Source organism: Asterias amurensis, chromosome 11 (genome assembly GCF_032118995.1).
Source record: "Asterias amurensis chromosome 11, ASM3211899v1".
Classification (NCBI taxonomy): domain Eukaryota; kingdom Metazoa; phylum Echinodermata; class Asteroidea; order Forcipulatida; family Asteriidae; genus Asterias; species Asterias amurensis.
This window is the reverse complement of record NC_092658.1, coordinates 3,362,259-3,376,829: the sequence shown is the minus strand read 5'-3', so window position 1 is coordinate 3,376,829 and position 14,571 is coordinate 3,362,259. Positions and strand designations below refer to the sequence as shown.

The window sequence follows — 14,571 nt, the reverse complement described above, 5'->3', positions numbered from 1 at the left end:
GTAAAGAAGATGGATATGGTGAAGATTTCAGGGTTTTTTTTTGTTTCTTCGGCTTTTGTACAAGACAAGGTTGAAAATATGCAATGCATAGTTATATTATAATAGATGTTAAATTTGCATCGGGGATAAAGAATATTAATTTTGGTTTTTTGTAACGTGCCTGTGATATTTTTTCACAGGACTCGGGAAAGTACTGAGTATACAGTGCTAACACATATCGGTGTATGGGTAAAAACCAAAATTAATATTCTTTATCCCCGATGCAAATTTAACGCGTGTGCAGCCAATAAGTGGTGAGTTTTATTAGACATTATTCTAAAGTAGTTTTGACTGATTACTACATATTCATTGACATTGTTGATTTTATATGTAGCACCAAAATCCAGCTAAATAGACACTCAAGGCGCCTTAGAAAATGAATTAAAAAAACAAGAAGCCAATAAACATGCCGATAAATATATACTACATTGTAGCTGTACAGGAATAGGAACATCACAAATTCCTTAAAAACATTTACTGAAAACTTGAGGAGTCCTAAAAAGGAAGAATATAAGAAGAATCATTGACCAAACAGTAATACTTAATCGATGCAGACAATGCAAATAAAACTTGAAGTAAAGGTTTGTGACAAAAGTAAACAAGAACGGGTTAGTGGCGATTAGCACATGTATACATTTTACAAATGATGGTAATAGAAGATTGGTTTGACTCGGTATTTCAGGATGAGAAAATGAATCTTTAAAGCAGCTCGGTTTATGAACCTAAAAGGTTTGAAAACAAACTTCAAAGCCAGAAAAAGAAGAAGACATAAATGTTTTTGAAAATTGATCAGTAAAGACACAAGTAGTATCATTAACAATCATCAAAACAATTGCAGATATGATCAGGCTCATGTTTTGTTTTTCCTTCTGTCGGAATATTCAAGGGATCAATGTCATGGAGTTGCTTATGCAGATAATATTGCTTAAAAATTTTCTGCTAAGCAAAAATGAGCAGGATACCAGTCACAAAAGGTACATGGTATGTGGGATGGTAACCTTAATCTGGTAAGCAATTTTTTTATGTGGTAAGCTACTTTTGTGCTCAAGCTGCTCTATGAAATCGGGCCCTGGCTGATTAATGAAAATTTGATTCCGTTGATGATAAAAACAAGACTTGTATGACAGTAACTTTATATATTCCAGTTTATCTAGCGGCATATTGTTTATACGAAGCATCAATGCATCGTTATGAAAGTTGACTTTGTTTGGTTGTTGATGGGCAGATGTTCCAAACCTGTCAAGTGTTTCAACAATCAACAAAAGTGAGTTTTGATAGAGACATCCACGTATGTGCGATCATATTTTATTTATTTTTCTTAAGTCTCAAAGCTGCAAAGCATATGTTGGCTTTTTTTTTAGCTTCGTCATCGGTTAATATTCATCTGTATATCTCAACGATGTCTGTGTTAGTATGCGCAGGCATTAAAAGATCTTTTGGTGTTGTGGTCTCTGCAAGTTTTACCTCATAGAGCGTACTGGGTCTTTTAAGTTCAGCATTCTTAATTTAATATAAACGTGGTGAAAGATCGTCCATGTCTGGCCTACTTACTACCAAGCTTGTTCAATGTTCCTTGCTGTGCTCTGCAGTTCGTTTGGAAGCCCAGAGGCAATCTACCTTTGGCATTATCGTTATATGTATTTCAAAGAATATTTGGCTCATTTTACATGTGGAAGAAAAATAACAAGGTCAAAATGCATTTTTGTGTTCATTCCATAGTGTAATTTGCACCCTTAGATTAGAAATGTTTGTTTGTTTGAAGTTCTTATTTCACACATGATACTTATTACAAAAATAAACAGAACCGTCTAAAAAAAAAAAAAAAAAAAAAAAAAAAGTATTTGGTACTGTTTTCATAAAAGTTGTTATAATGGTGAACACAAGTTGTATTATGAGCTCTACAAAAGGTTTTAAGCAAAACATCAGGAGTTGTAAATCCTTTACAATGCATTGCTGTTACTATTATCTATTTGGCCTAGCTTAAATTAACAATTCTAAAGTAGATAAAAAAATTACTTAAACAAATAAATGAACTACCCAGAAAAATGAATGATGCTAAAAGAATAAACATACCCCTACAAATATTTAAGCCCGAATGAAGCTTGAAGCGATAGGATGGGATGGGAAATTGAAGAAATATGGAAGGGCCGTGATTGAGGGAACAAGCTTGGGGACAGAGGCAAAGATTCAAACCAAACAAATATCCCCTAACAAAATCAAATGAACAAGTGAACAAGAAACAACAACTTATCAATAACAGCAATAAGAAGAACAAAGAATAATATTAAGCCAGCCAATTCAGACGCAAGTGAAACTAAACAGCATGTCCCAAAAGCGTGTCTACCCAAGCATCCCGATAATGCTGATTGAAAATTAAGCCAAATTAGTTAATAGGGACATAATTGTGAGAACATCTTGCACAATAAAACTTAACTGTTCAGAAAGAAACTCGGAAAGATGTTTGGTCTGTGTGCGTGACAGAAAGTATTCTGTAATGAATAATCCTGCTGGTTTCCACAAGGCCTTGGTATTTTACTTATTAAAACAAAAAATGCATCTCAGTTGTTTTGGGGGATGCTTGTATTCCATTGTCGTCAAGCGGAAATTTCCAAGATTACAGAGGAAGAGGGAAGATATGAGAGCAGGATACCATATGGATGACATCGGCCATCTGAGACCTTTAACTCCCCCACCCCTCTCTCTCTCTCCGCTGCTGCCTCCACTGTCTCATCTCTTGTGTAATTAATTTGGGACTGCGTGTAATGCAAGACTTGGCCCCTCATCTTGGCAACTGTTTCAACGATGAGACAAGACAATTACTTCTAATCAAAGATGCAAGGATCTCTCCACGTGCAGGCTTGTCATGCTGCCTAATGACTCCAACACACACACACACCCAGGTTCGGACGACATATGACCACAAACAACATCTGTATTATACATCCCGTTCGCAGAGCTGGACAAAATCTTAAGTATTTTTTATGAACTCTGAGAAGGAAGGGAGAATCCTAAGAAGAAGAAGAGGAAGAAAAAGAGGTGAAACTTGATCGGAGCATACTCCTTGAGTGCTAGTATATTTACTGGTATGAGGAGGAATGCTAAAGACAGACTTCACCATGACATCTCAAGGAGTAGGGGTGGCATCGGGACTCTGGCAGCCTGGGCTCAATTTTGTTGTCTTCCCACAATCTTCGGAGACGGGAGAAGAAATGATGGGACCGGTATGTTGTATCTTCCTTGTGTTCAACATTTTGTATTCCGATTGCTTGGAATTACTCGATGGTCATACTACGTAAATCAAGTGTGCAAAATTTTAATTTTTCATGTTGGGTTTTCTGTCTGCGCTCGATAGGTTGGTTGATGTAATTTTTTGTACAAGTCATTTCATCAAAGGCGATGGCTATCAGTGAATATGTGGCGATCTGTTTAGTATTTCCTTCCAGTTGGACTCGTTTTTAATGCTTTGTGGTATCTTGTGTATTATTTTAATTATTGCTTTAATAAATTTGTATGTAGTTATTTTGGTTTAAATCTTGCTTGCAGACCAACATGATAAAGCTGAAGCCATTCTGAATTACAGGTTTCACACTGAAAAGTTTTATTCTTCAACATTGACTCTGCAGCCAACAGACCATAGTCAAATTCGTGGATTCTAACTTTGCTATAGACCTCTCCAGTGTTGATAAACAAACCACCCTAATTGGCATGGACGGCCGAATGTTGGTAAAACACCCAATCGTGTTAACAGATGTTTCTACCAAACTCTACATTTTTGGCAAACTTTCAATTAAATTAAATACCTCCCATGATTGGTTGCTTTACAAATTCAACACTGTTTTGATTGTGTACACAGGGAATCCAACCACTGTGGTAGTTTTTTGTTGCACAACTAACAAAGTAAATGAGGCTTTGTTCTAAAGGACCCGGCTGTTTCTGTGGTATTGGCTGGGCTGCTTCGGTCATCCTATGCTAGTTCGGCTACGGCTTTGATTTGTTGTTTAAAAGGCAATGGGCACCTTTGGTAATTGTCAAAGACCAGTATTCTCACTTGGTGTATCTCAACATACACTTAAAATAACAAATCTGTGAAAATTTTGACTCAATTGGTCATCGAATTTGCAAGAGAACAATGGAAGTAAACAGACCCTTGTTGCATTATTTTGTGTGCTTTCAAATGCCTAATAAAAGGCTTAAGCTGAAGTCTTTCATTATTTGAGTGAGAAATTACCTCTTTCTCACAAACTTTGTTTACTGCAGAGGGAGCCGTTTCTCACAATATTGTATACTACAATAGCTCTCAATATTGCTTGTTACCAAGTAAGTTTGGTAACAATTATAATTTTTGCTAACAATTAAAGTTTGTATGCTAACAATTATTGAGTAATTACCAATAGTGTCCAGTGCCTTTAATGCACTGAAAGTCTCTGGGAAAACCATTGTCATATAATAAAGTTTTCTCTCACACAACTGCCCTTTGTACACAGGCAACAGATATCAAATAGTAATCACCCCCATTGCACTTTTGGATGAGTTGAAAGTAAATTAACATGTGGCTGTTAAATATTCATGTGTTCCTCCATCGTTGGCAATTACACACACCTGGCTTGGGCCGTGTGGTGTTACTCTGCCACGTCATGTACTTTCTCTGTAATTGTGGAGCTGTAAGAATCAAGCTGGAAATATTTTACGATTAACATTGGACGTAGAATGTCACATTGAATATAGTCTTTGGAAACATTATTTGCGATATACGTAGGCCTATGTGATATTTGAAATTTTGTGTATCCTTTCTTTCTTAGATCTTTCTCTTGAAGGGACATAGCAATTTTGCTCTGGTAAAGGGCACCTCTTTGAGGAAAATGTAAATTTGTATTGGAACTTTGCAAAGGGCACCACAGCAATTGCTGTGGTGCCATTGGTCAATTGGAGGCCTGCAATTTGTGAAAAGTAGACATCAGTTTTTCTTTTAACGAAAACAAAGTGTATGAATCGATGATTCATTTTTGTCTTGAGAACTTCGATAAATCAGAGTAACATAATCTACAGTTGATAGTATCTGCTGCAGCTGTTGATAATAAAAACTATATTGAGAACAAAATTCACTTTGAAGTACATTGGTTCAGCTAACTCTACATTTTAAGTGTGCCCTTTTTCATTGATATTAAAAATGGATTCAATAAATGATTAAATGATGAGGTATTTGGCAGCATCTGAACTTACTAAACTTTGAAAGTATGCTATGTACTCAGTCTGCGTGATGCCAATTTACCTTTGGGCTTTGTTGTGACCATGTGATGTACGTCATGAAGTTGTGGCAACATTAAAAAAACATTTCATTCGCAAAGATTTCAAACACACAGCACGTAGTTACTGTCAGTTTCAGGACTGCTCTGCTAGATTTGATGGTACGAGAATATTTATCACTTTATTCAAGGTATAATAGCCTTGAGTCTGCCGTCTGCCGCACTGCACTTTAGTGACTCCATCAACAGATTCAGAGACTAATCAACTAAATTTCATCTTAATCAAATGGATAGACATTCAGTAATGTTAGCAGCATGTCTACTTTTAAAAGGTTAAAGGGAAAGTTTGATTGTTTTAATCCTATACAGATGTAGATGTACACAATAAAACTAACATCTAAAAATTTAATTTCAAAAGGTGGTCAAGTTTTGGAGAAATAGCCGAAAATACGAAGGAAGAATAATCCCTAAATAGGACGCAAAATACAATAATTGGTATGAATTTACTGGAGGATTTTTCCTAGGGCTCAATTTCATAGAGCTACTTATGCGCAAATATTAGCTTCAAACAAAATAATTGTGCTAACTTACCAGGAAAAAAGTTTGTCAGCCAAAAAAAAACATACCTCTGCAACTGGTATCCTACTAACTTTTCCTCTACAATTCACACAAATACATTCTTAGAAACCATTTGAGTACACGCCATGATCTAAATTTGTGTTAGAAATCTTTTCTCTGCAGGATTTAACGTGTTCTCTTAGACTCTTAAAAAATCCCATATAATTTGTTTTGTCTGCAGACCAATTAGTTTCACTCAAGAATGATATGAAGGTTTGAATGGCAGAGTTTAGATAGGGTAGAGGTTTATTAGTTTAACCATGCATACAAAGTTTGCTTTACTTGTCGAAATGCACGTACGCATTCAGACAGTAATTTGAATTATTCCGAATGGTTTTTATATGAGATCCATCTGGGCCCAATTTCATAGAGCTGCTTAGCAAACAAATTTGCTTAGCATGAAATTTCTTCCTTGATAAAAACAGGATAACCAACAAAGTTTCCACGTAACTTTCAGGATAAGCAAACAACATCTGAATACCAGAAACAAGCAATATGCAACATATGGAAATTTGGTTGGTAATATTGTTTTTATCGAGGGCAAATTTTCATGCTAAGCAAATTTTTGTGCTTGGCAGCTCTCGGAAATTGGGCCCTAGTGTTGATTGCAAACCTCTGTGTACAAATGAAAAAGAAGAACAAATGTCGGGTCTTTGCATCTTATGTGACACTCGGGTTATTAATTCTGGCAAGGGATACCAGGGGATGGATAGTGGATACCAGGGAGGATTGATACAACATCCAAAGCCAGATGGTCCCGTCGTCAAAATTGTCTTCCCTCGCCACACATGGCCGCCCGACCTTAGCCAAAAGATCCCGTGGAGCATGCTGCCTTTTTTTTTCCAGACGGGATAATATTCTAGGATATTAAAAAATTGTTGCCCTCTAATACTCAATGTTGATGGATACTTTTTGGTGGGGGAGGAGTTTACCCTCAGGGGAAGGAGGTAGCTATACCGTCCCTATAAAAGGGCACAAACTTCTTGTGGGACGAAGGTTGACGAGGGTCAGCGGAGTTGATTATTAAGGAACTCAGTCAGTCATGGAGTAGAAGAATCATATAGGATGGTATTACAGATGGTTGTGTTTACTGAGGTAGCCTGGCTGAGGTGCCATACTGGGACACAACCTGGCTTTTCACTGTGATGGGTTGGATGGCCAAGCTGGCTGCAAATGGTCCATATGGGACGGTTGATCATTAGATATGATGTGTATTATTTTAGGTTTTGAAAGAAAGGGTACAGTGAAAAATAGATATTGAAGTCATGTGTGCTTAAAAGAATTACAGCATTTGATAAATTTGAGTACTAGTTTACAGATCAGGGCCCAATTTCATAAAGCTTGTAAGCATCAAAACTTAGTAAGTATAGACTATATTGCTTAGCAGAAATATGTTACCAACCCAAATACCATACAGTTAACATTGGTTCGACTGGTACCCCACTCACTTTTTGCTTAGCTTACTACGGGGCTATGTTTTTCTTGTGGATCGTAATTGTTTGTTAAAATGACTCATATGCTACCAAAGTGCTCCTGCAGCATGCACTGCAGTTGGTTGCCTCCAAGATGCCTGTAAAAATTGCCTCTTGCAAGGCCCATCTTCCTTTTTACCAAATTGCCATAAATTTTAATAGCTGATCCAAAATAACCTTACCATGACTGATCTACCAGTCCGAGTGAATATCATATTCAGACAGGATATCAAACAAGGTTTGAATGGGGACCATTAGCATGGGAGCTGGCGTCACCAAGCATCAACCGGGTATCTTGGCGCTAGAGCTACTTGCCATACTTTTCAGCTTAATGTTTGTTACTGATATGCGGCAACATTGGTTGCTAAAAATAATGGTGTTGAGTGAAAGAGTCAATTTAGGGAGTGAAAAACGGATGATGGCGCCAGTCTCCCCATGTTTTTGGGTTTTTTTTTTTCTTGTCCAAAAGCTGGAAAGCTTAAAAGTGACTTTTTATTTTAATTTATTTTTCTTCAAAAAAGTGTATTTTTACTTTTCTTGTGCAAATGAAACAATTAAGAGCTTATAGTTATACAGGTTTGTTGTTTGTGTATATCTAAATTGAAAAAAAAAACCAAAAAACTTTGTAGAACAGAATTGAAAGTTATTTTAACAGACTCAAAGATAACATTTGAAGAGGATATTACACAGAGTTAGGTAAAGATGGATTGCACATAGCATCATCGACCGCCATATTTCACAACTCTCAGCCAATGATAGCCTTTACGCATACACGTGTCATCAAAGATGGTGGTTAATGAAGTCGTGTGCAAACCATCTTAAGACAACCATCGGACTTGTCCAGTCATAAGTTTACTGGCCCAACACTAAAACTACTGCCCTCAAGCCTGTGGTCCATTATGAAATTCAAGCCCTACATGGTCTGTATAAACAGATAGATGGAAATGCTTACAGGTCTTATTTCTCATCCGGGTCATATTTGACGAGTCCGCTATCCTACCTTTCATTACAAGTGCTGTGAAACAGAGCATACTGCACAGTGTATGTACTTAGCTTTTAGACAGGTAGTATTTGATGACAGTATTCAAGAACCTTCTGTCATAGACTTGACTTAAAGATCTGGTTACTCCTCTGCAAACGTCTTTCGCAAATTTGTGGTCGGAATATCCGTGGAATATTGAAGAAGACGCTCTACAGTTTGTGATCGGAGTTGTTGAATTTACAGGTGGTTTTGTTTGTACCAAATTGTAAGATAAGCTCAAAACACCAAAGGCTGTATTCAGATTCTTTCATGAGGACGATACTGAGGTGTATTCAGGGTTTATCTTAAACTTTTTAAGTAACTTGCCAGCAGGACCAGTTAGCTTGTTAATTCACTAGTCTGTCAGCTTTTGCATTAGTCCATAAGTCATTTTAAATAGGGATGCTTTTTAACATTGAGCTAGCCAGCTGGACTATTTTGAGAGAACTATGATCAGTACTCGGATGTTTGACTAGCATTTGATCAGGGGAGAATGTTGTGCATCAAGAAGTTGTGATTCAAATGTTTTCCAGCTCAATAAGATTGATTGTCTGTTGTGAATATTTATTAGACCTTTTGGATATGAGAGAAGAAGACTTTGAAGAAGTATCCTTCAGGGATTTTGTTCTGTTCTTAATTTATCCTAAAGTGAACTGATTATTGCAATCTTAACTGTCCTTGGCAGTAGCTTGGAATACCAGCCATTACCTCAACAGGAGGCAAGTACACAGGTCAAGGGTCAAGTAGCTTATAACATTTGCAATGGAGCGTCGGATATCAGTGGTTCAAATATGACCAAAGTTATTGATTCTCCCCCAAATCAAAAACACCATTTAATTGAAGATTTAACTTTCAAATCACGTTTCGTCTTGAGTCTTTTCTCAAGACGAACAGAATATACTTATCGAAACGTTGAGATCACACCAGCTCTTTTCAGAGCCAACACTCTCACAAAAGAGATTTTACACATGGTTGTACCTGCAAGTTTGCTATTAATTTATAGCTTCTTCCTATCTGTTCTTATCCTTGCTGAGAGTTTGTATTTCTCCAGCCTTAAGATGATAACAAAAAAAGTCAGCAAGTGTTTATAATTCCTTCTCTCTTTCTTTTTGTTTTTCTGCGTACAGGGTGAGCAGCCACAGCCACAGACGTCACAAGCGCCCCCAGCGGGTGAAGTCGGCCAGGCTGCAGTGCCTGTATTACCCGCAGCAAAGCCTGGTGAATCACCAAAGAGGCTTCATGTATCAAATATACCATTCAGGTTTAGGGATCCAGACTTAAGGGTCCTCTTTGGGGTGAGAACTAATTTTTCAATTTATATCTCACAGTTTCTAATAACTATACTTGATAATTCATGGAGTTTACCCAAGTTCAAATTAGCCTTTGAAGTTATCTACCTAACTCTGAAGTAGTTAATCAAAATCTGAAAACTAAACTCAAAAGCTAGTCGAAACGTTGAGACCAATTCAGAACTGACTCCGCGGCAGTACAGTTAATTACGATCCTATAAGCTAAAGTAGTAGTCCAGTCTATTTTCTATACCATCCGCCTTGGTAATAGTTAAAAAGCAGGACAGTTCTTTTCAGAACTTAGAAGTCTCCCGAACCTCCGATTATCTACTCCGCGGCAGTAGAATAAAGCGAGACAGTTCCCTAAGAACAACTCTACCTGGCAAGTACATACACACATGGTGTTACCGCAAACCAAATATACATTGATACCTCACCACGCAATGCCTCCAATCCTATATAAACTCAAAAGATTTGTAATTTTATTTGGTAAGTTATACTCATTTGGATTTTACCCATATACGCTGATGTGTGTTCTGTTACTCAGTACTTTCCCATGTTCTGTGAAAAAAAATCACAGGCATATTACTCGGGAAAGTATACAGTGCTAACACATATCGGTGTATATGGGTGATGCCAAAATTTACATTCTTTATCCCAATGCAAATTTAACATTCTTTTGTAAGTTACCAACACTAAAATATAATACAAAGTTTGTGTCTTTGCCTAGCCAAGCTCTTAACAAATGGATCTGATTTTGCTTCATTATTAAACCATTTAGTTTTTGTCATTCTTTTACAGCCTTTCGGTCCAATCATAGATGTAGAGATCATCTTCAATGAACGGGGGTCAAAGGTGAGTCAACAGTGTTCCAGTCATGTGACCCCCTCCCTTCAGTCATGTGACCCCTTTCCTCCTCTCGCATGTCGTGTGAACGAAAACAACCAGAATGCGCATGCTGGACTGTATGGTTCTGGTTTGCATCAAAAATGGCTTCTTTTTTTGTTTGGACTTCTTTGACTTTATTTTTTAATTTGTTTTCCCCTTCCCTCGGACTGATGCATGTCTTTACTCAAGGGTAAACCCAAGAACGTGCGTGAGAGCATGAGTTATGAGTTCTTGGATTAGTTACTCGCTTTGAGACACTCAAGTTCCTCGAACTTCTCTTTGGCAATTCAAAACGGAACGAAAATGGCGGCTGTTTCTGAAATAGTTTCTTTATTGCTGGATAGTGTATTTGACGCGGTAATTGGCCATGGACGGAAGTGGGGGGTCCAATTTGAAGGGCCTTTGCCAACTGCTTAAGGTTAGCATCGGTTTTAGTTTCGCTTTCACTGTTCAGCTGAGCTGATCTGTTTCTGACAAAATGCACGACTTGTTCAAAGTTTTAAGTTCTAGAGTTTCTGATTGTAAGAAAGGAATGCTACTTTTGACAAACTGGAATAACTATTTTATTTTCAAAGTTACCAATTCACCGAATGATGCACTGGAAAACTTTTATTTTTACTTGATTTTATCAACAAAACAAAATGTTGCTATTTGTTTCTCGAACACAGCACAAGTCTATGTGTGCAAACCATTAACTTTGCTAGACAAAAACTATGTCATCATTATTTTAAGTTTCCGCTGAGGAATTACAGAAACCAGTGAAAAACAAACTGCGAGCTTACATCCAAAATATTGAATGAAAAAGGAGAAGTTTGAGGAATAGCTTGAGCAAAAGCATGGTTTGGATGAAAGGGGGAATCGGACATACTCCGAGAAAAAAAAATCCCAAAACATTTTGATGATATTTTTGGGAGAATGACTACTGTTTTGGTTTGTGCATGATGAAACTTTCAGTTCTCAGTTTTTTTTTTATTTGTGCCTGAATAAAAATCCCCCCCACTGACTGCCTTGAGTTGTTAATCCTGTTAGGTGTTTTCGTTGTTAATGATGTGGGGCAGGGATTTGACAAAAACTCAAAGTGGGGAAGGGTTTAAAATTCAAAGAACTGCTCGGGGTGTGTGGCGCACAAACGTTTCGAGTCTCATTGACAGCCACTGGTGTGTCCAACTAAAAAAAAAAGCACATTACATTGCTTCTGAGTCAACCACAGCAACGTTATAAAATAACGGACTCAGAGAGAGAATTATCTTTCCCATAAAATGCTTCCAAGTTTGATTGCTTCAGACAGACAGTCCCCTTTGGCTGAAATAAAAATCTTCTTGACTCCGCGGTTTATGTCCCGCCAGTGGCTTTCTTTCATCAGTAAAGTAATAAAACTGAATGGAAACTGGAAGAACGAGAGTACATGATGTATGCATTTTAAGTTTATAAGATGGACGGCTTGAAAAAAAAATAACGGCATAAAATTGCTGATGAGTGAGTGATAAAAGTGACATATTTCTTAAAGTGAAAGAAGCCGTCGTGTAGCATCTTATCTAATGGTGTGTCTGAAATTTTGGACAGTTAAATTTCAACCATGAAACCGAGAGTTGAGGAAAAGTTTTGAAGCAAAAATAGTATTCTCTATGATGCAATGACAAATCTGAAAATAATATATCAAAAGAATTTCTTGAACAATATATAAGCCAAAAAGAAATATTACTTTCTCAAACAATTTTTGAAAAAGTAGTTTCACAGAAAAAGAAAATCCATCTCGGCATCAACACACAAAAAAGTCTTTCTGACAGTTTTGTAAAACTGTTCTCGCCACTTGCCTCTTGTTTACTCAGTTCTTCAACCCCTTTGTACAAAAAAGACAGAACCAGCCCCACCCCCAGCCACCACACCTTTGGGTAGGTCTTTGGATTTACCAGACAGGATAACGCAAGTCTCGAACTAGCCTAGGCCGCTGCTTTTATAATCAATTTCTAATTACACTGAGAACTGAACTGCACGAAGGTAAAACATAAAGAGAGTAAAACCAGAAAAACAAAGTAGTGGATGAAGAAGAAAAACAAAAAAACGAAAGAGAGTCTGATTAAGAAATTAATGATTGACATGACCCAGGGAGAGACACATAGGTTTCTTAAAAGATCATTCATCAATGGCTGTTATCACTGTCATGCACCATCACCCATTACTTCCACTCTTGTCAATTTCATCTCCTTAAAAACGAAAACACAAACCAAAACATTTCTGGCGGGGAGAATTCCAGACAATAAAATTTGTACGGGTTTTCTACAACCAATATGTGTCATCTTCTAAGAAATTCTTTACTTTCCTTTTTAAGACATTCATTTCAATTATTCACCCACTTGTTTGGTGTTTATAACCTCCTCAAAGTTCATTTCAACTCTTCAGGCCAAGTCTTTGAACACTGCAATGCACTCTTTTTGCATATTTTTCTCACTGCACCGAAAGCACATTTTTTGAAAACTCTATAAATTCTTCTCCACTTCCTGGCTTAAAATTTATTTTACATCGATCCAAGTTAAGAATAACAAATAAAACATTTCAATGTGATAGAAATATTAGAATATTTTAATTTTAGCAAGTTTTAAAATATAAAACATGAGCCAGTTTCAGAAGTCTTAGTAAATCTAGGCAGCATGTCAGTGTTCTAAATAGTCGGGGACAAATATTATATGGCATGGGGATATGAAAGCGCATCTGTTGTTTGCGTTATGTTTTATTTTTGATTGCAGTGCATACGTGTTTGGATCATGTGAATGTCGGTGTTTTAATTTATTTTCATATTTGAATTCACATAGGAATGAGCACTTTTGTGATACTTTTTCCCCACCCAATGGCGACCACAACTACCTAGCTTATTGTTTGTTTAGAAAACTTTACTTTTTTAAAGGAATTGAAAAGAATTAGTTTAGATTGAGTAAGTCAGGTGAGAGCTTTTACAGTTTGTCATTTGTTCAGTTTGTCCATGGAGGTAGAATCTTAAAACTGAACTGGCTATTAAATCTTGAAAAAATAGACTAAAGCTGTTGCAAACTGCGTACCAACAACAAAGGACCTATGGTATAAATGCAATTTGGTTTTAACGATCTGACGTTCTGACCCTAGCAGAGTCTTTCTCCAAGACTTAATCTTAAATGTTTGTAGTCATCAATATAAATTGATCATTTAGAAAGTTTGTATTTTAAAACAGGCCTATTATTATTAATTTATTTGGGTAGTCTTTGTGTCAGAATGACAGTTTCTGTTAGTTTGGTTTGAACACAGTCGGGAAGAAATACAACAACATTTCGGAAGATACTTTCCCTTACGCGGTGTTCCTGTTGATTGGAGTGGGAGGGGCAGTGTGGGGTCTTTAGGGGAGGGGGGACCCAGCTAAAGTCAACACCAGCTGTTATCTGCTCCCATTCGTGCACATTGTAACATTCTTAACCCAGTTTGTCATGTGCTACTGATTCGATAAGCCAGCCATTTGAGACGCATTGATGTGTTCAAAGTATAACAAGGTCTACTGGGGCTTGTTGATGCGTCAATATAAAGATGTAATTTGGGAGCGAGGGTAGTTGGTTGGGAAAGAATTAAAACTTATCAAATGCTTTAAAATTTGTGCACAAATGAATGATTAATCTTAATGCAATTAATCTAGGTTGAAATAATAGTCAGAACGTGCTGGCATTAAAACCTGAATTCTCTAGTCAGTCCGTGTCTAGTTGAACTATTTTAGAAGCGCTTAGGATTTGTTCAGCGTTTACTAGGGTAATTTGAAAGTGTAGGATTTGCTCAACTGTTTTAAAGGGTAATTCGAAAGTGTATGATTTGTTACACTATTTCTGAGGGTAGTTTGGAAACTCTAGGATTTGTTCAGTTAGGGGTGAATTGTGGATGAGATGATGAAAATAATCTAGAGTATATTATGCTACATTTGGATGCAATTTGTATGCTTGGCCAAATCCATCAAATTGATAGCAAAATCATCAGAGAGATTTTATTTT

The 14,571-nt window shown here is 36.9% G+C and overlaps 1 protein-coding gene across 12 annotated transcripts in view; it reads left to right on the top strand.

The window, feature by feature from the left end:
* The window catches only part of LOC139943734 (RNA binding protein fox-1 homolog 3-like), a 221,926-nt gene that overhangs the window by 178,435 nt on the left and 28,920 nt on the right, over positions 1 to 14,571 (top strand). For all 12 annotated transcript variants that reach the window (XM_071940495.1, XM_071940493.1, XM_071940494.1 and 9 more), the window contains exons 3-4: positions 9,521 to 9,688; positions 10,484 to 10,537. In XM_071940495.1, coding sequence (XP_071796596.1) covers positions 9,521 to 9,688; positions 10,484 to 10,537 — 222 coding nt within the window. The remainder of the gene's footprint in view (positions 1 to 9,520; positions 9,689 to 10,483; positions 10,538 to 14,571) is intronic.